Raw genomic sequence first — 26,806 nt, forward strand, 5'->3', positions numbered from 1 at the left:
GGGATCCAGTTCTTAAATCAAGAGAGCATACATATGTAAACCAAACAAGCAGGACAGAGTTCAAACACAAAGCCAAAATATAAAATAACGATCATCTAAAAGCCTGGGCTCCTCAGGCCGGGGCTCTTGCCCAGCTGGGTGTAACACACACAGCCACAATGACCACATCTAAACCCCACACCCATTCCCAAGCTTCACCGGGGACCATCTGCCCAGCCCGGCCCAAGATTTGCACAGCTGTGCCAGAAGGCAGCCCAATGCAGTAAGTGTGTAAGCATGGAAACGAACAGGGTGTGCCGATGAAAACATTTCCACGTGAAGACAGACTTCCGCTCCAACTAACAGTGCAGACTTCCTCCAGGGGAAGGCAAACGCTGACACTCGTAGACCTTTTGCACTGTGCACACGTGTTTAAGTAGAAATAATCAGATCCACCGCGATGTCTGCCCGTGCGGGGAGTACTGGCAGGACGTGTCTTCCTCACGTGCACAGGCAGCCGACAGAGTCCAGCTGCTCTAATTCTTTGCCATGCACACGTGAGCACATAGAAGAGTGTAGAAAGCAAAGACACCACTAGCACCGTCAAAGTCATCACAAAAGAACGAAAGTAAAACAATTTCTAATGAAGTTAGAAACTCGTTCCCAGTAACCACCCTAACCACACACACTGATGTATCCATCCCGACGCCCAGTGCACAGAGAATTTGCTAAGCATCTATTCGAACAAATGGGCCGAGTGCTAGAGTCCAAGAAAAAACACAAAGATGTGTGGCAACACCCTCACGGGCTCTAAACACAAGGACAGGACGAAGGCGTGCGTCCGGGAGCCCTGGGGGGCTGAGAAGCACGGGCCTCTGCTCCACAGTAACACAGACACGGGGAGCTGGGACACAGGCCGCCGGGCTCAGATGCAACGGAAGTAAGCCATTACACGGGCATCCATGAAGATCACTGGGCCCTAAGACAAAACTAAAGAGGAGTGAGCTGCATGCCACGAGGACACAGACAGTTCATTTTAGGTCTCCGTCTCCTTCTCCATCCCCTTGGATGGACTTTTTGATACGAAGCAACATGGTGGTCAGCCACTGATCCAAGCGTGATATTGAGTCGAACTCCTTCACCTGGTTCAGGGAAGAAGAGGAGGAATTACTCCAACAGACCCACTCGCACAAAGCGACAGCGACCCAAGGCGCTCGGCTTACAGCGGCCATCTGCCCACTTCTTCACTGGAGAGGGTCCACTGCAGTTGTTATCTTTCCTTATTAAAAACTCTTTACTTTTATCCGGGCGTGGCGGCGCACGCTTGTAATCCCCGCGCCTGGGAAGCTGAGACGGGAGGATCGTGCAGGTTCGAAGCCAGCCTCAGCTACTTAGTGAGACCCTGTTTCCAAATAAAGTATAAAATGGGTCTGGGAGTGTAGCCCAGAAGTAGAAAGCCCCTGGGTTCCACCCCAGTACCACCAAAAAACAAACCCAAAAACTGTTCACTTTTCCTTTTAACTCTTTGATGGTGCTAGTGACCAGTTATCTCTGTGCTTTTACAGAGCTCCGCAGGCAACATGTACATGGTGAACTGTACTAGAGGGGCAGGTCCAGCTGACAGAGAGCTGCGGGTGCGAGGAGCAGGAGAGTCGGTGCTCTCCGGCCACAGCGGCGGCTCCGTGAGGCGCAGGAGCCCAGCTCCCGCCCCATGCCGGCCAGGGCGCCACTGCGGAGTGAAGGCGCGGGGTGAGCGTGGGCTGGAAGCAAGTTACACGGGCCAAGGTGCGCCTGCCACGGAGGGAGGACGCCCAGAGAGCCTCAGAGAGCAAGACGGAAAGCAAAGAAAAACTGCTACTTAACTTGTGCCACAATATAGCAAACTCAAGACTCAGCTTTGTTTACTTATTTATGTTTTTTGTGGTACTGGGCATGGAGCCCCGGGGGCATTCTACCTCTGAACAACACCCCCAGCCCTGTTTTATTCTTTATTTTGAAACAGGGTCTCATTGAGTTGCAAAGGGCTTCACTAAGTAGCTGAAGCTGGCCGTGACTACTCAGTTTTATATATTCTATTTTAACTAAATCTATTTTATCCTTATTTGTGGATTAGATCATTTTCAAAAGAAAACACTGAAATAGCAAATTGGAACAGTATGTGATATTTGCTCCTAATTTAGCCTCACAGCTAAATTCGTTTTGAACGTGAGTCGAGAAACAGGGCTGAACTCAACTGGACCCTCAGCCTGGCCACCAGCCCATGGTGAGACCAGCAGCCCACGCCCACTGAGCGTGCCGGGAGCGAGGCGCTGGACCGCGCTCAGAGCTCGCGTGAGTAGCGTGAACCTTCAGAAGCGTACCGCACCCCACCCACACACGCCACTTACTGCTTCAGTGTAAGCTTCACTGTTCTGTTCTTCATGAGCTTCTAGAAGTTTCTGGTAGGAAGGAAAGGCAGAAGGAAGGAGGGGGAGAAGGAAAGGAAAGGAAGGGAAGGGAAGGGTGAGTTGGTTTGGTCAAGACCCAAATTCACATTTCTAAATGACACTTTAATCTAGAAATCGTCGTCTCATATGGACGTTGCTAAGTCTCTCGCAAAACTGGGGAAGTAGTCAAGTCCATTCCAAAGTCACCGAAGTCTGGACTCCAGCATCGGGACTCAAGGAAGCGCTGTGTGGTAACTCGCTGCCTCCATCTCTGGTCCTGGGATGGCAGACACCTGCTCAGAGCGCAGCAGCGGCCGCCTGCCGGCCCGCCCAGCTCAGGTCCCCGTGCAGGCCCCGCGACCCCACAGCAAAGGCTCCTTACAGCGCCCTCGCGACTTACTTTCAATAGTTTACATTCTCTTGAATCAGTAAATGCGGGAAACATTTCTTCATATTTCTCAAGAGCAAGCTAGAGAGAAAAACAACTGTCAATGTCACACTTACTGAACCAGGAAGCCCAGCTTTTGACTTCCTATGAACTTCAGAAAGATTGACCGACACCCCGGTTAAGTGTTTAAGAGGTATGCTGTTAAACTCAACATCAAAATCAACACAGGAAAACCATTTATTTTGAACTTCAAATTCCAAATAAGAATAAATTTTTGAATTGGTTCTTTCTATCTTTATATTTACTTATTTATTTTTGGTACTGTGAATTGTATCTAGGGGCATTCTACCTCTATGTTACACCCCAGCTGTTTTTATTTTGAAATGGTCTTGTTAACTTTCTAAGGCTGGCCTCAAACTTGCAATCCTCCCGTCTCAGCCTCCTAAGTACTAGGATGACAGGCATGCCCCATCATGTCTATGATTTTTTTAAAGTTAGACTTCTGCAGAAAAGACATGAATGAAATATAATTCTGAAAATGTCACAGCAAGATGTCTGTTCATTCACTCAATGAACATGCTCTTCCTTAACTCTATGCAAATTCCAAAAAGCCACACTGAGATTCCTGCCGAAGGCTGAAGGAGCCTAGGACATCCTCGTCTTCTTAGTGGCTTTGATTCAGTTCTGCATCAGGACATGGCGACACCGAGGGGCCCATCCTTGCCCATCTCCCCACTTCCACTCTGCTTGGAGCCTCTCCCCACCTGCGTTCCAACTCCATTTCTCAGTTTCCAAAACTGACACCTTCCAGTCATTTATTATTCCAGTTTTATTAGCAAAACTACTGAAGGAAGATTTTAAGGAAAAAGATTTGATAACTGTTTAAGAGACTGGATGGCACACACACCACAGAATTATTATTTGTAACGTACCCAATTTATGTTGCTACTAACACCCAAACAAACGGCACCACCGAGAGCACGCTGCGCCCGGCACGTGCAGAGGCGCGCGGAGCCTGACCTTGGCGTTCAGCTCGTCCACGATGAAGTGGCAGAGGGCTGCTTTGAAGAAGTAATCCTTCGCACTGTACTTCAGCAAAGGGTTGTCCATGGTGTTGGCCCCGACCTAGGCACAGGAAGCAGTCCTTAGGCAAAACATTAGGCAAAGCAATTCTTTGTTTATCCATCTGCTGCCCTTTAGAAAATATGTGAGTATGTATTTTAATTTAGCTATGGGATGCATCTTTTGACAGAATACCAAACAGTAGACATTTTTACTGGACAAGAAATATTAATGCCTGAAGTGCCAACCTGTTAAATGACTCGGGAGATCTATTTCCAGGAAGAAGGGCAGACACGCTCCCCCTATTCTTCCAGCTAAGTACAACTAGAAGCACCGGCCATTTTATATGAAACAAACACCTGTGTATTGGATGAGGAGGACAGGCCAGCCCTTGAAACACCCAGAACAAAATTAATGACCGATATCAGTGGACGGGCGCCCCAAAGGGACAGACTGTATGGCTTACTCTTGTTCAGTGAGGACACCGTGAGGGCTAATTTGTGCGTCAACCTGAATGGGTGCCCAGCTACTGCCGTGGTGAGGGTGTTTCTGGATGATAAGACCAACACGTGAATTAGCACGGCGGCTCAGTAAACAGGCCTCCCGTGCGGTGGGCCTTACCTCACTGGCTGAAGGCCTGCACTGAACAAACAGCCCGAATGTCCTAGCATTGGGTGCAGCGTGCGCCACCCACTCCCTGGGCCTTCGGGTAGGGACAGCAGGTCGGGGTCCTCAGCCCACTCAGCAGGTCGTTCCTTCAGGCACCCCTCTCCTCCTTCTTCATGACCTGCACGGTGCGGGCACACACCCCTCACTGGTTCTGGTTCTCTGGAGAACGCTTCAGCCCATTAAGTCCCCAGCTTTCAATTTTACATACATGGATGAAACACAATGGTCGAGCAGTCAGTATACTCCCTGCCAAACCCAAGATGGCTTCTTTACAGAGATTGACAAGCTGACCCTATGACCTATATGAAGACACAGGAGTCCAGAGGAGCCACAAACACCTCGAAAGGCGAAAGCTCTCAGGATTCAAAGTTCCTGACTTCAAAGGCTCCTGCAGAGGTCCAGTCATCAGACGAAGTGTCTCTGGCCTGGGACAGATGAACAGACAGAGCCCAGAAACAAACCCACAGAGTGGAAGGAGTTCTTGACAAGGGTGTCAGGACCGATTAGTAACAAGAAGCATCTCTTCAAAGAATGGAGCTTAGCCAGCTGGAATTCTGCACGCGGAGGAATGGAGCCGGGCGCCCACCTCCTATGCATACAGGTAAACTAAGTCAGCAGACGGAAGACCTAACCCAAGGGCCAAGACTGCAAAGCTCTTAGCACGAATCACCAGGACAGGGCTTCACACCACTTCACTTGGCAACGATTTCTCTGATAGGACATCAGGAACATAAAAAGAAAATCAACTTGGCTTTATAAAAAGTAAAAGAGTTCTGCCGGGCATGGTGGCGCACACTTGTAATCCCTGCGCTTGGGAGGTGGAAACAGGAGGATCACGCAGGTTCGAAGCCAGCCTCGCTGCCTTAAGAGACCCTGTTTCCTATTAAAAATATAAAAAGAGGTCTGGGAGTGTAGCCCAGAGGTAGAAGGGCTTCCAGGAACCCCAGTACCACCAAATAAATAAATAAAAAGTAAAGAGTTCTGTGTGTCCAAGGACGCTATATAACAGTGGAAAAAGGAAAAATCCAGATTGGGATAAAAGACTTGCAAATCACATGTCTTGTTAGGTATCAATATCCAGTATAACAAGGAACTCCAAAAACTCAACACTAAAAAACAATCCAACTGGAAACCAAGACAAGGAGCCATCAAAAGAGAAAAAAGGAGAAAAAAGGCAGAAAGGCAGCCTGTGCAACAGCAGCAGCATTGCTCACCGTGCGTGTATCTGGGAGGCTGGCACCCAGAATCCAGAGATCTACAACATGGCAACGAGAGACCCAATCCAGATGGGCAGAGGCTTGCAGAGACGCTTCTCCAAAGAAGGTACCGACGGCCATAAGCCACGAAAAGAGGTCCCGTCACCAGTCGCTACAGACCCACAAGACGCAGCCACCCTCACCAGACGACCATGAAAACCCCGTGTGGGGAAGTCAGAGCCCTGCGCGCTGCTTCAGGGAACGTAAACAGTGCAGCCGCTGTGCAAAGAGTTCGGTGGTCCCTCAGAAAGTTAAACATGGGCCTACCACACGGCCTAGGCATATAACCAAGAACACCAAAAAATACTCTAAGAAAACTTAAGTACAAACGTTCAGAGCAGCATCACTCCCAATAGCCCCAAAGTGTAAGATACACCCCAAAAGCCCACCAACTGATGAGTGAAAGAACACACTGGAGTATTACTCAGCTACGAAAAATAATGAGTGCAGATACCCACTGCAACATGGAGAGCCCTTGGAGACGGCATGCCAAATGAAAGCTGCCAGTCACAGGGGCACTGCTGGCCACCTCATCAACGTGCAAGGACGGGCCAGCGCACACGGCCAGAGCAGATGGGCTTTCTGAGTCTGGAGGGAGGGGAAGGGCGCCGGGCTTCTCTGGGGATGATGGAAATGTTCTAGAATCACGTAGAGCCAGTCCCACAACCCTGTGGACTGCCCGCTGCGAGGATGACCCCACCCAGACCTTCTGGTGCCTGGCGTGGTAGGTGCTCAACAGAGACGCTATGTGGATGGACACTGCGGCCCAGAAGAACTGCCAGCGGGCCTCGATGGGCCCTCGTCCCCACGGGCCGCGCTCACCTGCTCGTAGATCTCGATGGCCTTCTGGTACTGCTCCAGCTGGGCGGCATACGCTGCCACCTTCAGCAGACACTTGTTGGCCGAGCTGGAGTCAAGAACCAGAGCAGAGTCAACAACAAGGCGAAGGATGCAGCCGGAGGCGGAGGCCGGCGTGCCTCCTGCACCCACGGCAAGCCTCACTGGCTAGCCCAGGATACTTGCCTGTTCGACTCTTCTCCTTTATAATAATCAGCAGACTGTTCGTAATGTGCAATCGCCTGAAAACACAATGTTATTGATCCTTGTGAGTGCATCCGAGGAGCTGCAGGTCAAGCTGCTCCAGGGACACACCTCTCACAACGGCCCTGGTTTGGGGAGTGCCAGAAAGCCGTGCCCCGGAAGCCGCCTGGTGGCAGCGTGCTTGCCCGCTGTCAAAACCTGCTCCTCCCCCACCACAGAAAGTGCCCAGCCGCACCCCCTTCCTAGTGTGCCCTGCGCCAAGGGCCTTGGGGCCTAGTCTCCAAGGACGCAGACACACTCGCTGGGCCGTGGCTGGCCGTCCAGCCTGCTCTGTGCTCTGCTCTGGGTCTCTGCATTTCCCCTTAGCCAGACAGCGCCGGCCAGGTCTGCAGTGAGCCTGGAAGTCGAAGTGAAAGATGGCAGAATTCGCTGGCGGGCTCCCAGGCACCCTCACAGGGCAGGACCCCACGGGCTGGCGCCTACACACCCTTACAGGACAGATATATCATGCGCCTACCACACCACGCAGCTCCCAGCCTGCGAGCTGAGAGAAGCCCCTTGTGCTCTAACTCCATGGCGACTGTGGCACACAGACTCCTTCCCAATGCCACAGTGGCTTCTGGAAGACCAGGTGCCTTCCATCTAAATGTGGGGCAGCCGACTGGCATCAAGGAATCGGGCTGCGGCAGGCCCTGAGGCCTGGCCAGGCTGTGCAGAGGACCTTGGGAATCACACGACTCAGAAGGCAGAAGGCCAACCAGAGCCCGGCGCGAGGCCAGGTCGCAGAGCGGCCCCAGGAGCAAGCGCTGCCGCCAGCCAGGCTTCCCAGGGAGGCTCTCCAGGGAGACGGGGCTCAGGGCAGACCTACAGAGCCACTGCAGAGGGCCGGTCAGCGCTGGGTGTGTCACTCTGTGAAGCTAAGAGAAGTAATGTAGGTTTATAATTGGCACACCGCACTGTCCGACAAGTCCGAGAGCAGACCCAGGAGGATTAGAGGGGCTAAAATCATCCGTGAGGAACAGATGTCAGGGCCTTGGGTAACATTTTCAAGCCTGAATGCCACGCACCACTGACCACGGTCTCTGGAGTCCAACCAGGGAAGAGAAAACAGTGAAGTTTCTCAACAAGGCAGAAGTCCAAACATCAGGGCAAACATCAGTGAAGCCTGCGTGCCTGCATGTGTGCGTTCTTCCAAAATCGCTTTTAACAGGAGACATGAGTAAAAGAAGGCGCCACCTGCTGTCGGATCTTGCGACGGCAGGCACTCGGAGGGGGTTTCTGAGCCACAGGACAAAGGGCAGTTTCTGAAGGAAGAGGAGGGCTCTGGGCTGGCTCTGCCCACTCCCAGTGCCATGGAGAGGCACACGGGGTGGCGGCCCAGGACTGCCTTGGTAGCAGAAGCGCAAGGACCCAGTCTCCTGCCCCCAAGGGCTCCTCTGCCTGCCGGGGCCAGGACACGCAGCCAGGAAGATGCTCTGCAGGACCCGGGGCCTCCTACTCAGCACCACCCCAGACATGCTGGCCAAGGCCAGCCTGCCTCCTCCTGGCCACCATCGAGCCCACCAGGGAATACCCGAGGCCCCCCCAGGACCACAGGTGGCCTCTCAGAGACTGCTCACACGCACACGCCAATGCGGACGTGATAAAGACCAGGGTGGAAGCCAGCCGTGGTGGCGCATGCTTGTAATCCCAGCATTCAGGAGGCTGAGACCAGAGGATCACGGTTTGCAGACAGCCTCAGCTACTTAGTGAGGCCCTCTGCAACTTAGTGACCCTGTTTCAAACTAAAGAATAAAAAATAGGGCAGGAGATGTAGCTCGGAGGTCAAATGCCCCTGGGTTCCATCCCCAAAACCGCAAAAAAAAAAAAAAGACCAGCGTGTTCCTTAGAAAAGTGTGGTAGCTGCGGGGTGGGGTGGGGTGCCATAGGAGGGACATGGGATAGCCGGATGTGCACCGATAATCCAAAGCCGGTGGCCAGCTAGAAGCCTGAAGGACCAATGCCCACCTAGTACCACCCGCGCTGCCTCCCACCTCCCAAAGCGCTCGCCATCAGGACGGCGCGGCTGCTCAGGTGGCAAGCATTTATTCAGAGCCGACTATGCGGAGAGCAAGGCCCCTCCGGGGACGCAGTTAGAGGGCACGTGGCCACAGGAGCGAGGAGGAGCAAGCCTGTCTGTGCACCATGGGGCCCGCAGCCGTGAGGCGGGAGGCTTCAGGGGTGGCCTAGGCAAGGCGCCAGGCGGCCTGTCATGCTAACTAGCAGGCGTGAGGGGCCTCTGATGGCGACCAAAGCTCAGAGGTGTGGGAAGTCAGCCTCACGCACTAGAGGGGCAAGCCGCCGGCCACGGGGCACCTGAGTCATGCGCAGGGGAGTGGACGGGACCCGGCGGCAGGGTGGACTGGGGACCACGTCCAGCCTCAGACCTGCTGGCTCTGGCCATGGCTGGATGCCAGTGGGTGCTAGTGGGAATCGAGTCCAGGGCCAGGCCTGGGCCGCAGACAGATGTGGAAGCCCCGCACAGACAGCAATAAGCAGCTTCCTTCCCGAGGCTCAGAGATGTCAGCGGACAGCACAAGAGTTTCCCGGGCACACTAGTGCTGTGACATGAATGTGGCCGCAGGACGCTGGAGCAGGGATCCTAGCCGGCTCTCCCTCCTCCACGCTCACTCCGGAGCGGCCCCTCCGCCCAGCCAGCCACGCAGAGGCCCGCGGAGCCGTCGGTGGACCTGTGCACACGCGGGTCCCGGGGCCCCGGAGCGGCGCCTCACTCACCTTCTCGATGTCCACCAGCTCGGTCTCGTAGATCTCGGCGATGGTGATGTGGTGCTTCGCTGCGATGGAGAACCTTCCCTGGGGGAGGGGCCAGAGTCACCCACCTGGCTCACCCACTTGAATGCCAGTTGGGTTGGGGACAGAAAATAACACTCCAACTGTAAGCCGTCTCCAGGGCGCCCCCGGCCACTCAAGCAATGCCGTCTTACCATGTCTGTGTAAATGTCGATGGCTGCATTTAAGCAGTTGATAGCCTCTGAAGCGTGGGCAGTTAAGAAAGACAATGAAAGAGCCGTTCAGTCAGAGGGTTCAGGTGAGCCTGTCTTCTCGGCTGCAGCAGAACGTTAGCGCATGCAGTGGGGCGAGGGCAGCCGCTCAGCAAGAGGCAAACACCAAGTCACGCCCAGTCCAGATTCGCAGCGTGCTGTCTCCGGCAGCCACAGCCAACTCGGGCACGGGCTCCTCCATGCCCGAGAGCTCAGCCGCTCTCAGCCCTTACGGGAGGTTTCCAGCCAGGGGACAGACTTACAAACAGGAGCACAGGGATCGTCCCCAGTACTGCCCAGCCTGCCCGCCGACACGTAATGGAAATGGATTCATCAGTGTCATGTGGGTCTAAATTAATTTTGTAGATGGCACCACTTCTCAAGAGAGATCACTTCAACAGGCTCTACTCTTTGCAATGTGTGTTCAGACAATTCTCAAGCCAAGTTAGACGAGTGCACCATGTCTCAAAGGTGCTAGCTTTTGGTGTGCTGAGATATTCCCAAGAAGGAAAAACGCAGAGGATGATGCTAATAAAGTATACCCATTCTTGAAAGAGTGAGCCAAGAAACCCCCGTCACAGAATGTGGTCTGTCTGTCTGCCTCTGGAAGGGGCTGGCCGCGCCAAGCCCCCAGTTTTCAGCTTGGATGAGGCAGCTGTGGAAAGCCTGGCTGAAGTCACAAGCAGACAGACAACCAAAGTTAGAGCAAGTCCGCCAGACCGGATTAAAAACTTGGGACTCGCTGTAATGCTTTGAAAACTTCGCAGAGTGCTGCCTAGCTGTAGCTCCACTAGCGCTAGGGGCAGTCCATGGAGCTCCCCGCCAGGGGCGCTGTCCACGTGCGCAGCCTTTTTCTGAATTCGAGGTCATGGACGTTCAGGCTCATGTGGTTCTTCGTTACCACGTGGGCGCTGAGTGGTCTCTGGAGACTCTGCCCTGGGTCCTAACCTCGCATCATGTTCTGGAGACTGTACCCAGGATTCTAACCCCGCAACATGTTCTGGAGTCCTGATGCCTTTCCTCCCACCCTGCCACCCCCCTGGCACTCAGCTCGGATGCTCACTTTCAGAAATAAACTGTGTAGTCAGTTTATCAATTTTCGCACAAAAGCCCCCAAAATATATTTTATTTCATTCTGACCTATTTGTAAAAGTCAGCATTTGTGTGTTAAGCTACGTGGACTGCTAAAAGAAAAAGAGGAGACACAGAGCTGTCTATGTATTTGTTGCGTGAGGGGGAGATAAAATACTTAAAATCGCTAAGTGTATTCTACTAAAGAAAAAGAAGTAACATTTACAAAATTTTACCTCTTTAAATATCTAATTTCATTCTTTCCTCAACATAAAACTTTGAAAAAAATCACTTAAAAAAGACAAAGAAATACTATGTGACTAAGATGTTTTTAACCATTGGATACTACAATTTCCCACCAAGTATAGCTTAACTCACTGGGTATTAGAAGTTCCTAGTATGATCAAAAACTTACTTTGCAAAATCAAGACGTAAAAAGTCTTAGATATAATTAAAGGTAATTGGCAAACAATTCTCCAAACAACACAACTGGAGTTCAACAAAGCGGTTGGCACCTAAGCTGCCCGGATAAAAACTCCCAAGTCACCAAAATCTCTCTAGTCCTCCAAATCCAGATCCCTTTAGCAGGACTGCAAAGGCCCGCATGCTGACCCGGAGCGGGCGGGCGGGGCGCCTCACCTTGCGGGTCGGCCTTCTTGTACGCGTTCCCGGCATCCACAAAGCTGGTGGCGGAGTCGTGCTTGCTCTGAAGCTGCATGTGGAGCTTGGCAGCCTGACAGAACGCATTTCCTGCGGCTGGAGAAGAAGCAGCCAGAGTTAAACACGGAGGAACACATCTCCTGCAGAACAGCTCGGACAGCGCGCTAGCAGGGCTCCCTCCCTGGAGACAGCGAGCCAGCCTCGCCACAGCCAGTAGAGCCTCGCGCTGAGCAGCTCGTGAGCTGGAGCCGGCCCGGCCTGCCGGCTCCTCTGCCTGAAGCCTCCATCCTCCAGTGGCGCCCCAGGCCTAGGAGGCAGGACCGGCTGTCTACAAGCACAGAATGGGCACTGGCAAGGGGCTTCCAGCTGCAAACAGCTGGAGCAAGGCACCAGGCTGAGGCCGGAAGAGCTGATTTAGTAGGCATTTGTCAATCGCTTCCCTGGACTTAGTGACGGACACGGCATGGGGGTTGTGGAAAGGAGCTGCCCTGACTTCTGTGGCCGGACGACACAGCCGGCACCTTGGGAGCAGAGCGAGCCCTCGCCACACAGTGGACTGCTGGCTTCTCAGCCTGCGGGGCAGGGGCGACAAACGTCTGGGTTTTATTACAAAATGACCCGGTGTAAGGTATTTGTTCTAGGAGCAGGACTAGATGGAGGAAGGCGCCGCTCAGTCAGGTGGACCTGGCCCAGAGCTGGGGTGGGAAGCGGAGAGGCCCCACCGGGCAATGTGAGCGAGGACCACGGCCACTGGGTGCTGCAGGCCACGGCAGGCTGAGTGGGGACACCAGCCTGTATGGCTCCCAGGGCTCCGAGGCAGAAGCGCCTGGCTCAGGCCACAGCCCCTCTGGCCACTCCCACCGCCACCCTCAAGCGCACCTCGGCCGCGCCTGCACACCAGCACCCGTGTAACACACTCCCTCGCCAGCCTGCATGCCACCACCCCTGTGTAACACGCTCCCTCGCCAGCCTACGTGCCAGCACCCCTGTGTAACACGCTCCCTCGCCAGCCTGCATGCCACCACCCCTGTGTAACACGCTCCCTCGCCAACCTGCGTGCCACCACCCCTGTGTAACACGCTCCCTCGCCAGCCTACGTGCCAGCACCCCTGTGTAACACGCTCCCTCGCCAGCCTGCACACCAGCACCCCTGTGTAACACGCTCCCTCGCCAGCCAGCGCTTTCCTCTCGTCTCGACTTTGATGGATTGGTTCTGCCCGAGGACTGACCCAGGGGCCCTCTACTGCTGTGCTGTTCCTAGGTGTCACAGGTGTGAGGGGCACTGGAGGAAAGGCAGGCGTCCAAGGGAGACACTCTCATAAAGGGTGGGGAAGGGCCTGCTGAGACTCCCAAGGACCTGGCCTCGCTCTGCCCGTCTCACTGGTCTCAGAGCAGGGACGCTTGGAAACTCTCAACCCGCACGAGGCAAGGACCTGAGGGCACGCATGCCCCGAGCAGTTCTCAAGTTCTACTGCTTTCCATTCCTCGTGGCACTGTATTAACTCAAGCGCGGTCACAGTGGAACAGAATGTCCCCCGAGGAGCCATGCACTGACCAGCATTCAGAGGCTCGCTGAGAGTCTGGGCTGAGCGGGCAGGTGCGTGTGGCTGGAGGAGGCCCCTGGGTGCATCTCGGGCTTTGTCTTGAACCCTCTTGCGGGCTCTCTTGCCCCCGGCCTCCCTGATGTGAGCAGAGCCCTGGCTCTCCCCTCTCCTCTCCACCGACAAGCCCCGAACTCCAGAGACCCCAGCCTCACTCAGACTGAAACTGGAAATCTACAAAGCTGCGCAAACAAGTCTTTTCTACGCTGCGTGGAGTCGTGTCCAAGGAGAGCAGTGAGGACGCTGCCGAGTCAAGCATGTTAGTAAGAAGTGAGGATCATTACTCTTCCTAATTCCAAGTAGTTTTAACTCTTTAGTTACCACAAACCTACGAACTAGGTGGTTTATAGAAACCAAAACAGACCCTGTCCCCTGCTCAAACTTGCAGGCAGGATGCAAAGCCAGTTCTTGGCCCGCGGTCCTTGCAGCTCAACACCCGTCCCAGGCCAGCGGTCTCTCTCTGTATGAGAGGACACGAGTCATCCTCTCCCACAAAATAATTTTAAGGGATTATTTGAAAAGCAAACAAAATCTCTTTACATACCACTCCAGTTTTTAGCCATCTTGAACATATTTGCAGCTCTGGTATACATTTCACAAGCCTCTTCAATTCTTGTATTTCCTCTAAGAGAAATTGAAACCTTGGGTTACATTTTATTATAACACCATCCACAGTCTCTTCCTCCCTCCCTGGAACAATAAACATGTACTGAGCACTCAGCTCCTGTCAGACACAACAGTGCTCGAAGGAGATGGACTCCTGCTCCTGGTACTCCGGAGGACGCAGGTGCACCTGGTGAAGTCCCGCCAAGGCGGCCGCCCAGCAGACCCGCAACTGAGAGTCAGACACAGATCTGACCGAAGGCAGGGACTACACCGCAGCCAGGTCCTTTCAAGTTTCCTATCAGTCTGAGTAGTGAGAAGTGTGCTTTTCAAAGGAGATCACATTTTGAAGGACACCTTTACCTCGCTACTGTTCGAGTTTGCACTATGTTGTTTAGACTTAAAATCCAAAGGCGGAAAGCTGGAGTGTGCAAAGGCTGCCACGCTGCTCCCCGCCGCGTCCGCCGCCACTCTGGCGGGCAGGCCCTTCTCAGGGCCAACGGTCAGCCCTGGCCAGTGCAGGAGGCATTCCCACGGCCCGAGCCAGGGCGCACCAGTGCCGCCTGAACATACACCGTTCTGGAAAGTTCTTCACCAGGATAACTTTAGCTACTCAGAAGTTTCTTCTTACATAAAAGCCAAATCTTTTATAATTCCCTGAAAGTTTTCCTAATTCAACATTGCTTTTACTAAGTTAAGGCCCCTCTATGAAAGACATTTGTCTATCTTATGTCTACATTATAAATATAAAACAACCAGAGGAAAATCAGAACCCAGTAGACTCTACTTGTGTGGTACCCATGACACAGAACTCAGAATGGACACAAAGGCTCGGACACGGGAGAGGTGGAGGCTGAGCCCGAGAGACCGGACCCCACAAGAATGGAACGAGCAGGCACAGCTGCCGGGAGCCCACCCACTCCGCTCACGACGCGTCAGCAGAGCCCCTGGTCAGGCGCACAGGGAGGCCGGCGGCAGCTGGAGCCGGACCCCTGGCTGCTCACAGAGTGGCCCAGGCTGGCCTCACTCCTCCACCATCCATACCTTTGGGTTATTATGACAATCAAAAGAAAGAGCCACACAGAGCCATGGAAGACCTGTCCCAGAGTAGGTGCTCAATCAGAACGGATCCTAACTGCATCAACGGCCTGAGGTATAAAACCCTTTGGGATGTTTGTACATCATATGTTTATCTCATAAGAAACCTTTTAGCTACAAGAAACTCTTACTACTTAGTACAGAATAATAACCCAATTTTAAAACATACAAAGGTCTGAATATTTTTTCAAAGAAGATCTATAACTGGCTCTGAACACATGAAAAGACACTCAGGTCGTTACCACCGAGGTATGCAAACCAACACTTGGCGTGCTTAGACAGCAGGGCTCCTGCCTAGGCGGCCGGCATCGAGTGACAGACAGTGACCAGAGCTGGGGAGGGTCTAGAGAAACCGCAACCTGAGAAACTCCTGGCAGGAATATAAAATAGCGTGGCCATTACATTCCAAAGGTTAAATGCCGAGGAACCACGACCCAGCAGTTCCACACACTGAAGAGAAATGCAAAAGCATTCCCAGAAGAAACCTGTATACAAGTGTTCGCAGAAGCATTTGTCATACTAGCCTTAAAGGAGAAACAGCTCGACTGTCCCTCAGGTGATGATCAGGTACGTAAAATGTGGTACACACACTGCACAATACCAGCAGGCAGCGAGGAGGAATGGAGCTCTAAGTCACGGCACATGAGGCCGGCCCTGAATACACGCTGCAGAGAAGATTCCACGCACGTGGCAGGTCTAGGGCAGGAAGATCTACAGAGACAGGGCCGCCCAGTGCTACCGTCTGGAAGCATAGCACAGCACAGGTTGAGACGGGGTCGCAGCTGAAGGGCAGCCTTGGTGACACGGCAGGACTGTTTCAGAATAAGAGAGAAAAAGGACTGGGGATGAAGCTCAGAGGCACAGTGCTCCTGCGTTCCATCTCCAGTATGAATAAAGAAAACAAAGTCAGGTTGAAATGTGATCCCAGAACATGGAGCCGGGAGGTACGGCCCGCGGAAGAGCGTCCAGATGGGGACGAATGACTGAACGGCGCGGCAGATTTCCCCAGCGGGAAATTCCTGCGGAGAGCATTCTCAACCTTAGCCGTGGCTCCCGACCTAACAGAAAGCAAAAGCCAGCCACTTTCTTGTGTCATTTTTTTGAAGAGCACCAGAAATCCTGAGCTGTAATTACAGTGCAGTCATTCTTAAGGTTTCTAAGTAAAACCAGCCTAATTAAAATGCGCTTTACCCTTATTTTCAGAGACAGACACAGGCAGGGCTGGAGCTACTACAGTACACTAGCGTTTAGGCCTAATATTCACACACGAAAGACACTGCCTTCATCGTACAGAAAAGAACACAGGGTGCAGGCTGGATGGCCTGCTGTGTCACCGGGCCAGGCCAGCAGTACAGCCGGAACCAACTTCAAAGTTGGCGATCTTATAAAAATACCCAACGGACCTTCTAGACCAGGAGACCCTCACCACTCCTGAAACGGCAACATCAGAGGCAGTGTCGCTACGTCGTCAGAGAACCTGCACTTGCCATAAACAGACACAGCAGCAAACTCCACGAGTGAGAAAGGTGCACCTTCAAGATGACCCCAACGGCTTATGGTGCTTTATATGTAGAAAGCGTGATTTTTATGAGTTTTAAGCTCAAATATTCAGAAATCATACCCAACTATTTCAAGTGACTGCTATGCAGAGATTCTTGAAAACAGAAACAAGATTGGGGAAGAGAATCTACATTACCAAGTGACATAACGTAAGCACGGCAGGAGGCCGAGATAGAGGGGCTAGGCTGGCTAAATGAGACAGAGGGGCCAGGCTGGCTAAATTAGCTGTCTGTGGTATTACGGAATTCTGACCTTGCAGAAGAAAACGTTTCCTCCACTATGAAAGGAAACAGCAACAGCCAACCCAGGAACCACCCCTGCAACCCAAGACCATCGCCCAATCCAGTCCAGGACCACCATGCACCTGTGACCATCACCCAAGCCAGTCCAGGAGCTGCTGCCTGCACCTGTGACCATCGCCCAAGCCAGCCCAGGACCACCCTGCACCTGTGACCATCACCCAAGCCAGCCCAGGACCACCCTGCACCTGTGACCATCACCCAAGCCAGTCCAGGACCACCCTGCACCTGTGACCATCACCCAAGCCAGCCCAGGACCACCCTGCACCTGTCACCATCACCCAAGCCAACCCGGGACCACCCTGCACCTGTGACCATCGCCCAAGCCAGCCCAGGACCACCTGCACCTGTGACCATTGCCCAAGCCAGCCCAGGACCACCCCGCACCTGTGACCATCGCCCAAGCCAGCCCAGGACCACGCTGCACCTGTGACCATCACCCAAGCCAGCCCAGAACCACCCTGCACCTGTGACCATCACCCAAGCCAGCCCAGGACCACCCTGCACCTGTGACCATCGCCCAAGCCAGCCCAGGACCACCCTGCACCTGTGACCATCGCCCAAGCCAGCCCAGAACCACCCTGCACCTGTGACTATCGCCCAAGCCAGCCCAGGACCACCCTGCACCTGTGACCATCGCCCAAGCCAGCCCACGACCACCCTGCACCTGTGACCATCGCCCAAGCCAGCCCACGACCACCCTGCACCTGTGACCATCGCCCAAGCCAGCCCACAACCACCCTGCACCTGTGACCATCACCCAATCCCAGGGAAAGACAGACTCCCAATTCTTGACCAAGACATCTGTTGAAATCAAGATGTGCCAGAAACCATTAAGGGGAGAAATATCGCAAGGAGGTGAGAATGCCCAGGGAAGAGAATCAAACTCTGGGACTAGAGAAGGCCTGAGGGCCTGCACCAACCCCACCAGGTCCCAACAAGTCCCACCAGGGGCCGGCAAACAACGCGATGAAAAGCCATCCAACCTCAAATAGTCTGAGTCTCCATTTCCCCAGGCTGAGTAATTCCTGTTTTGAAGCACTTTACCTCACTGGCAACTATCGTACACACCACTTTAGAACTGTGGGTGGGAGGAGGAGACATCAAAGTAGACTGGTGGGAATTAATGACACACCCAGAGTGAGATGCCCCAGGATGGCGACAGCTGCAGGCGGAAGCTACAAGAGTAGAAAGGTCTCAGGGACGGTGGTGGGCGGGCCCCTGCTGTGCTGCAGAAGCAGGGGAAGCTGGGCAGCGGCAGGACCCCCTTGGGGGTCATCCCGCCAAGGACAGCCAGGGGTCCACACCTCCTCGCTACTCCAGCAACTGCTGCTTAGCCCCTAGCCTGTGCCTGGGAGAGGGCCAGCCCACACAGGCTGCAATGGGGTACTGACTGCGCCATCCAGGAAGGGCGGGCAGACCCACATTACTGTTTTAAAAGTTGTCCTGTAGCCGGGCGTGGAGGCGCACGCTTGTAATCCCCATGCTTGGGAGGCTGAGACAGGAGGATTGCGCAGGTTCGAAGCCAGCCTCAGCTACTTAGTGAGGCTCTCAGCAAAACTTAGCGAGACCCTGTTTCCAAATAAAATATAAAATAGGTCTGGGAGTATAGCCCGGAGGTAGAAAGCCTCTGGGTTCCACCCCCAGGACCACCAAAAACAAAAATGTCGTTCTATATCCTGCTAGGTGCGGTGGCACACACTTGTAATCCCAGCTGCTAAGGAGACTTGAGGCAAAAGGTTGGCCAGCCTAGCTAACTTCCTTCCTTCCTTTCTTTCTTCCTTCTTTCCTTTCTTTTCTTTTCTTTCTTTCTTTTTTTTTTTTTTTTTGTAGTATTGGGGATTGAACTCTGAGATACACATCCCAGCCCGATTTTTTTTTTCTTTATTTTGAAACAGGGTCTCACTAAGTTGCAGAGGGCCTCACAAGTTGCTGACCGTGGACCTGCGATCCTCCCATCTCAGCCTCCCAAGTGCTGGGATGACAAGCGTGTGCCACCACGCCTGGCCAACTTAGCTAGACCTTGTCCCAAGATAAAATAAAATAATGACCCGGGGCTGCACCTCAGTGGTCAGCGCTTGCTTCACATGCCTAAAGTCTGGGTTCCATCCTCAGCGTCACAAAAAGTTCCCACGTGCCTTTTAAAACAACCAGCAAATACAGAAAGTATTAGGAAAAGGAGAGGCAAATTCAAAATCAGCTTGTAATATTTCTGCCAGGTACAAGTATCTATTCTGTGATAGTATCAATTCCAAGAGCAATTTTTATCTGATACTTCAGTTCTATAACCTACAGTAGATTATTTCTGGATTTAATCATTTGGAAAGACTAGTTTCCCTTACAGGATACAGAAAAATAGAGATTTCTGTAGCAGGGAAGTCAGCACTGGGGGGAAGGCCAATGAAGACGGGGAGGCAGCTCCACAGACCGGGCTCTAGAGAAGGGAGGCCAGAGACAGAGATCTGCTCAGCCAGGTGGGGCACTGGGCACTGCCACACAAGGGATAGCCCAGGGCCACGCCCACCACAAGTGAGCCCTATTGTCCATTTGATCTTACGACAAGGAGAATACATGGCAAACACTCAAAAATGCAAAGACAAAGCCACTCCGGACAATTTATCATTTGGCCCAAACTGCCACTTGACAGCCTCAGATGCTTAGGACACAGTCCCAACCTCTACAAATGGCTAACAGGGTAGAGATTCGTGATTATTTCACGATAGTCCATGGGGCCCCTCATTGACTTTATATAGACACTGCCAGATTTTTAGCTTTTTAATAAGCCTTGAGATTCTGGAACATTTTTAAAAAAAGAGTGCACAAACCCAGGGGAACATCTTCCCACCGTCCTTGGGCTCCACTCGCTTCCCTGTGGCGAGAAGGCTATCTTCTGCCTATGGTCTCTTAGCAACGAGAGGGAGCCGCTTAGAAAGAGATCTTCACAAAGCAAAGCTAACTTACTGTGAGACTCAGGCCACTTGAAGATCACACCAGCAATTCATTAAGATTCTAAATAAGAATTTGAAATCAGCTACAAAATTCCACAGCGCATCTCTGGCAAGGAATGCTAACTCTTTGGGTAGCCATTTTTACTGTACTACTAGTACTAGAGCACAAAAAACAAGGTCTGATTCTGCAGCTACTAAAGCAGATGACTACTTAACTAAGTAGCAGCCAAGCAGAAGATCAGAACACTGGCACCTGAGCTTCCTGGGAGGCTGGTGAACACTAGCATGGTGCTCCTGGGATGCTGGCATCCCATCAGCCAATTTCCTTTGGCAGAGAAAGAACACTGGCACCTTGTCTACTAAGCAGAGCATGGAATCTGTCCCTTCCACACAGAAGACACCTTTGACTGACCCTTCCTGTGGCTATCCATTCATATTTCCATCTAATTTCACTGACAGCAACTAGAGTGGCTTGGAACAGCACTGAGAATACAGTACTGCCACAAAACCAGCGTGGGTGGGGGACAAAGCTAGTGACGTGGGCGAACTCACGATCGGCTCTGGCCAATCAGGATATCAAGGGTGCCTGTGAAGGGAGGTACCTGCAGTAGGCCAGCACTTTGGTTGGCCGCTGCGTCCTTGGAACACGGGCACCTCTCACACAGGTGAGCCCAGTGCTGTGCCGGCCGGCATGTTTAGCTAATTCTGTGTTGTTAGTTCGGGATTCTGATGTGGAGATAGACTATAAATGAAGATGTACGGAAAGGGGGTTAAGGCAGAGGAACATCTCAAACTGATACAAAAATCTTCCCACTGCAACAGAGAAATAGACCTGGTCTTTAGCTTCAAATAATTATACAGTATTACTGAAACGCCCAGCATTCCAAGTACTCTTCTTCCCCCAACTTTTCCAGGATCTGGTATTACCAGAAACAGCAGGACTTCAGAGTGGAAACAGCTCTTGCATAGTCCTTTAACTGGTTCACAGCTATTTCAGGTGAGTTATTTCACCAAAAGGCCAATGACCACATTAAGTTGTGGGTTTAAGATCCTGGAGGAGTCACTTAATTCACCTGGCCCTTTGCTCCCTGCTGACAATTTTGATAAACATACAAACTAATACCTCATAATTATCACCTGCAACATCCACAATCGAAGTGTTCTACGAACATACACCCATGACCCTCGCACACTCTGAGAAGTATTCTTCTTAATCTCCATTTTACAGCAGAGGAGCCTGAGGCTCTGGAGGCGAGCCGGGTCCCAGAGCAGGGTGAACAGCCGACAGCGACGCACGTGCGCGAGCTGGGACGCAAGGACTGAGTGTGCGTCAACTGGGCGTGAATGATGAAGACAAAAGCCTTCACACGTGGCCCGTCAACGGCACCAGATCACAAGGGCCGGAGACGGTGCTTCAAGAACAAAAGCTTCCTCAAAAGCCTGTGGAATTACTGGCTCAAGAACTGCCCCAGTTCCCCTGACCAAAGGGTGCGTGGCCCTGAGACAGGCAAGCACCCAGGGCAGTCATGCCTTTCCTCTGCCAATTACACCCTCTGGGCAGCACATCCTGATTCCAAGGACACGGCAATGTCAAGACCACCTCCCGGTGTGAGGTGCCATGACATTAAGTTTCATCCGAATGAATTTTAAGTATTTTGTGATATCAAAGAAAGGCGTTTTCATTTGGCATTAGTGTCAAATACTGGGCAATTCTCCTTATAACTTTGAAAGGGGAAGCAAATTTATGATTTATGGCTAGATCTTCAATCTCATATCAAATGGGAAATTCAGAAGCCAGTCAGGATGAGTGTCCTTGAGAACAGCGGCCTTAGCTTTCTGCATTTCTCAGCCCCCATTACCAGGCCCTGAATAAAACTGCCCTGAAGCCGGGCGTGGTGGCGCAGGCTTGTAATCCCCACGCTTGGGAGAGGCGAAGACAGGAGGATCGCGCAGGTTCGAAGCCAGCCGCGCTGGCTTAAGAGAACCTGTTTCCAAATTTAAAAAGTATAAAAATAGGTCTGGGAGTGTAGCTCGGAGGTAGAAGGGCTTCCAGGAACCCCAGTACCACCAAAAAAAACAAAAAACAAAAAAACAACTTGCACTGTTTGTGAGCACTTCCTACAGAGGTACTGATAATACTAAAATATTATAATTTGTTGTGCCCAAAAGAATGAAGCTGGAAGACAAGTCCAAGCTCTTTGGGTGTGTTTTCTGAACTAAGAATCCAAAAGGAAAAAAGAAAGCAAGAGAGATTTCTGCGGCTGTCACACCAAACAGCTGAATCATTCACAGAATCAACAGCCCTGACATTTTCCACAGGCTTTCGGGCAGGCTCTGCTTTTGTGAGATCGGAACTAAAAACCTTCTCCAGGATGGCATGGGAAAGTGTACAGGAAAATAAGGAATTCCCCAAAAGACGCTGGTTTAAACCCAGCTCTTCCTTATCCTTAATCAGCGCATAATCAATCACTGGGAGGGAAAATCACTGCTGAGGACACTACATCCAACAAGTCTCTACTGGGCACAAGGCCCTGGGCTGAGGCCAGCGGCCCTCCACCTCTGGAATGGGCCGCCATTGTTCCCCCACCCCAGACACCACAGACAAGGCAGATGTCAGGCTGGGTCCAGGGATCCCTTCCCAGCCCGCTCCAGCCGGCCCCAAAGCTGCCCAATGCACAGGCTCTGCCCACTATGGGCGGGGTCCCTCCAGGCAGGGCTGGGCGGGGATCCCTGCAGCACAGGGGGCCAGCCAGGGAGTGGGGTCCCGGAGGTCGCACCCAGGGGCCTTCTGGGGTTCCTAGGGGCGCTTGGGGGAAGGGTTCTCTGCAAGGCCCCTACAGGTTCTGGGGTTCCAGGGAGCTGTACTGAGGCTCTGGAGACCCCTCAGTGCACTACAGGGGTTGCAGGAGGCCTCTGGGGGGGGCATAAATAGCCCCCGGTGTGTTCCTGGGCCTTCAGGGGGAACACTGGGGGCCCGGAGGGGACCTGGAGAACGAACAGGCTCCAGGTGCGTTCTCGGGGACACTGGGGATCGGGGGATGGGGTCTTTGCTGGGCGTGAAGGCCTCAGGCGCGTAGTCGGGGACTCAGAGGGGACCCTGGAGGATCTCTGGAAGGCGCATAGGGCCCCAGGCGCGATCTCGCGCGGTCTCGGAGCTGCGGGGAGTCTCTGGAGATCACGTAGTGCCGGGTGACTTCTTGGGGACTCAAAGATCACTGGGGGTCCGGAGGCGTCTCTCGAGGGTGCACAGGGCCCAGGGGCGTTCTGGAGGACACTGGGGACCCTAGGGGGCCTCTGGGGGGATGCGTAAGGGCCAGGCGCATTCTGGGGGGCCCACGGGAGCTCTGGAGGCCAAGGGGGCCTATGGGGGCGCTGGGAGCTGAGGGGCGCTCGGTGCGCCCTGGGGACACCGGGAGCGAGCGGTGGGGGGGCCCTGCGGTGGCGACTGGTTGAGGAGGGCCCAGCCGCAGACCCCGTAGGGCACGCACACTCTGTGCTCACCCGAACAGCCCCCGGAGGAAGGAGTGGGAGGCCTTGACTCGTTTCTCGGCCTCCGCCATCAGCTGGACCGCCTCTCTCTCTTTCCCTGCGTTGTCCATGTCGCCAGCCGCAGCCGCAGCTTCAGCCAGAGCCACAGCCTACTCCGCCGCTCCCCAGCGCCCAGGGCGCCACCGCCCTCCCTCGCGGGCGCGAGCGCGCAGGCGCAGCGCGCAGGGGCTGCCGGGATTTGTAGTCCATGTTTCCACCATGGCGGCGGGGCGAGGGCGCAGACTACAGTTCCCAGAAGGCCGCTGGGCAGCGGCGTGGGCGGGGCTCCGGCGCGGGGGCGTGGTTCTCTGGAGGGTGCTGGGTCAAGCTGGACTGAGCTCCTGAGGTGTGCGGGATTGGGAACTGGCCTGTGCCTCCCGGTAAAGACCATCTGAAATACGCAGCATCAGTAATCCCTGCTCCACACGACCAACGCGCGGCCACGCGATGCATGAAGGGACAGAACAGATGGAACTCTCAGCCTACGTGCAGGTCCGGCAAGACTAATCCGATGCCAACCCGGGAGCGTTGCTACTCCCACGTGATGCCAACCCCAACACCAAAAAAAGGAGCAACAGCTGGCGGCAAGAGCTGTTTTTGTCTCTAAGAGCAAGCCGTTGACTAATGCATCATCTTACCGAATATAAATGCAGGGCTGCTTCTAAGTCTCCCCTCACTCTTGGCCCCCCGCCTCGGTTAGCAGGAATGCAGCTACGCCGTCTAGGCATACTGCGCTCTTTTTATTGACTGAATTCTCCTAAGTGGACGTGAGCCTTTGAATGCAATGATGCTTTACATAAGGCTGGCCATGGACGGCGAATATCCTGAGACGGAATTCTCATCTGCCAGGAAGACTTCTAATCTCCGAAGTGAAGTCTTATAGAGAGATGCGATGCTGTGCCAATGACTTCCAGGTCTGTCTAGACCATTTATGCTTGGCCATGCTGCAGGAGAGGCAGGAAAGCAAATATGAGAAGCTCTGCCAAATTAAAGTGCACGGCAGTTGTAAGCCATTAGTGAATGCACTGTGTGCCCTGGCAAGCAGGCTTAGTAAGAAAACGCAGCCTGTCTTTAGAGAGCTGGGCCGGAGGTGCCAAACTCCTAGAAAGGCAAGTTAGTAGCGCATGGGTCCCAGAGATCGCAGAGGGCAGCTCTCCAGGGGCAGTGAGAGATCGCCGTGCCCTGTGCAGGACTCTTTACGAGGACTGCGCATTACTCTGACCTGAAGAGCTGGTGTGTACATGTTGGATCAGCACTGGGGAGGAAGGAGGCAGGAAGTTCATCGGAGGAGGCAGGAAGTGCTGGAGCGAAGAGAGACGGGAAGCAGAGCGGTCTAGAGAGAGTCCACAGAGTAAACGCTCCACGCAGTTCTGAAACCTGGCCCACGGAGGAAAACCTGGGGGTGTTTAGGGATGCGAGTGAGACCGCAGGCGCTTGGAGTCAGGATCTCCTGAGGTTAGGGTGCAGAAAGTGGGTAGTTTCAAAGAAACCTCCACCCTTGATCTAGGCCGTGCTCCTTTTTACTTATTTTTATGGTCCTGGGGCACAAACCCAGGGCCTTGCACACGCAGGCAAGCGCTCTGCCACCGGGCTAGGTCTCTCTTCGCCTCTATTCTCGAGCTCACAATTCTTGATTCTCAAGTCTAGTCAGCAGAAGAAGAGCTAGAAGTCTTTATAATCAGAGAGCTCGCCCCTCGGTGCGAGAGGAAAGGGTGCAAGCCCCACACCCTGCCTTGGGTGCCTTTGCTTTTCTTTAATAAAGTTTTGCTGTGTCTTGCTTTTCAGTGATATAGGTTAGGAACCCACCCAAAGCTGGGCACGATGGCACCTACCCATAATCCTAGTATCTGGGAGGCTAAGGTAGGAGGATCACAGGTTCTAGACCAATGTTGGAAACTTAGTGAGACCCTATTTAAAAAAAAATTAAAAAGGAGTGGGGGTAGCCGGGCGTGGTGGCGCACGCTTGTAATCCCCACGCTTGGGAGGCGGAGACAGGAGGATCGCGCTGGTTCGAAGCCAGCCCCGCTGGCTTAGGAGACCCTGTTTCCAAAAATAAAAAAGTATAAAATATATCTGGAAGTGTAGCCCGGAGGTAGAAGGGCTTCCAGGAACCCCAATACCACCACCAAAAGAAAGGAGTGGAGGTGCAGCTCAGAGGTATAATGCCCCTGGATTTAATCCTTAATACTCCTCTTCACAAAAAACAAAGAAAGGAGAAAGAAAGTACAGCCAATCGGACCCACATTATTTACATTATTTATTCCATATTTGCAAATTTACTCACTTTCCAGAATTTCTTTGTAGCCCGAATGCGGTGAAACATGTGAATGCCCTGACGCACACGCCAGCCAAGGCGGGACACGCTGACCGCTGCCTTCCCCTTCCCTCCTCACGTGCTCAACAGGCGTCCCTCGCTGGCTGTGGACGGCCACGTTTCTGCTTTTGTGATTTTATGTCAGGGGCTTTCCTGGGTCTCCAACTTGCAGGTGGCAGATTGTGGGCTTCTCATCCTCCATAATCGTGTGAGCCAAGTTCACGTAGTAAAGCTTACACGCACGCACACGCACCCGTACACTCCCCGGGTCTGTGTCTCTGGAGATCCCTGACTAACCGACCTCCTCTGCGCTGCGCTCACCTAGGACCATGGCCAGGACGCAGTGCATCAACACAGCTCTTGGGTCCCGTGACCTCCGGTTGTGATTGGTCCACGGGGCGTCCAGGCACAGAGGAGAGAACAGAGGAGAGCGAGGTCACCGTTTTTGTCCCCTGGTCCTCCCTGTTCCCGTCAGCCTTCAGGCCCACGGCTGCTAGCATGGCTGCTCCTGGCTGCAGACAGATGCTCAGGGGCCAGGGTCCCTCGGACTCACACTGCTCTACAGCCAGCCTGCAAATGCCCCCACCAGAACTGGACTTTGGTTCCCAGCCCATTGAACCCATGGGCATTCTACGTCCAAGCTCCGCCTTCAGCCCTTTTTAGTTTTTATTTTGAAACAGGGTGTTCCTAAGCTGTTCTTGCTGAGTTACTGAGGCTGGCCTGGCCAGAACCTGCTATCTTCCTGTCTCCCAAGTACTGGGATTACAGGTGAGCACCGCTGCGGCCCACCTGGACTTTGTTTTATTGCCGGTACCTCTGTTTACTCCAGAGACCCCAACCTGTTGAGCGAAGCCCGTGTGACCTGGAGACCCAAACCCCTGAAAGATGCGGGTGAGAAAGCACAGCCGCAGGCCAGTCTTGCCCGCTACCTTAGGTGCACGGGGCCTGAAGGACACTCACACTGGCACACTTACCGATCACAAAGTCTAGATGGATTCAGGCTTCCATGTTGGAAGGAAAGTAGCTTTATAAAGACGTTCAAGTGGTTTTATGACCTCGAGTTCCTAACCAAGACATCAAAAATGCAGACCAGAAGAGGGAAAGTCGATAGGTTCATCCCACTGCGGTGGACACTCTTCAGCATGCCATAAATAAAAGGAGAAGACGGGCCACAACCAAGAAGCTATTTGCGACACATATACCCAAAGGAACTTATCAAGGACAAAGGGATCCTACAAATCAACAGAACGCGGACAGCCAAA

The 26,806-nt window shown here is 53.3% G+C and overlaps 1 protein-coding gene across 2 annotated transcripts; it reads right to left on the reverse strand.

Moving 5' to 3' along the window:
- Positions 1-1,010: 1,010 nt before the first annotated feature.
- On the reverse strand, positions 1,011-23,301 carry NAPB (NSF attachment protein beta; the record flags this gene model as incomplete). Of its 2 annotated transcripts, XM_080716174.1 has the most annotated exons (11): positions 1,011-1,121; positions 2,367-2,417; positions 2,806-2,874; positions 3,814-3,918; positions 6,603-6,687; positions 6,804-6,859; positions 9,597-9,674; positions 9,806-9,852; positions 11,573-11,689; positions 13,739-13,818; positions 23,204-23,301. In XM_080716174.1, the coding sequence occupies 11 exons, from the start codon at positions 23,299-23,301 to the stop codon at positions 1,011-1,013; spliced, it is 897 nt and encodes a 298-aa protein (XP_080572300.1). The 2 variants fall into 2 exon arrangements, with proteins under 2 accessions (XP_080572300.1, XP_080572301.1); XM_080716175.1 differs by lacking the exon at positions 11,573-11,689.
- Positions 23,302-26,806: the final 3,505 nt, after the last annotated feature.

The sequence above is a fragment of the Muscardinus avellanarius genome (genome assembly GCF_963383645.1).
Source record: "Muscardinus avellanarius genome assembly, chromosome: 19".
Classification (NCBI taxonomy): Eukaryota; Metazoa; Chordata; class Mammalia; order Rodentia; family Gliridae; genus Muscardinus; species Muscardinus avellanarius.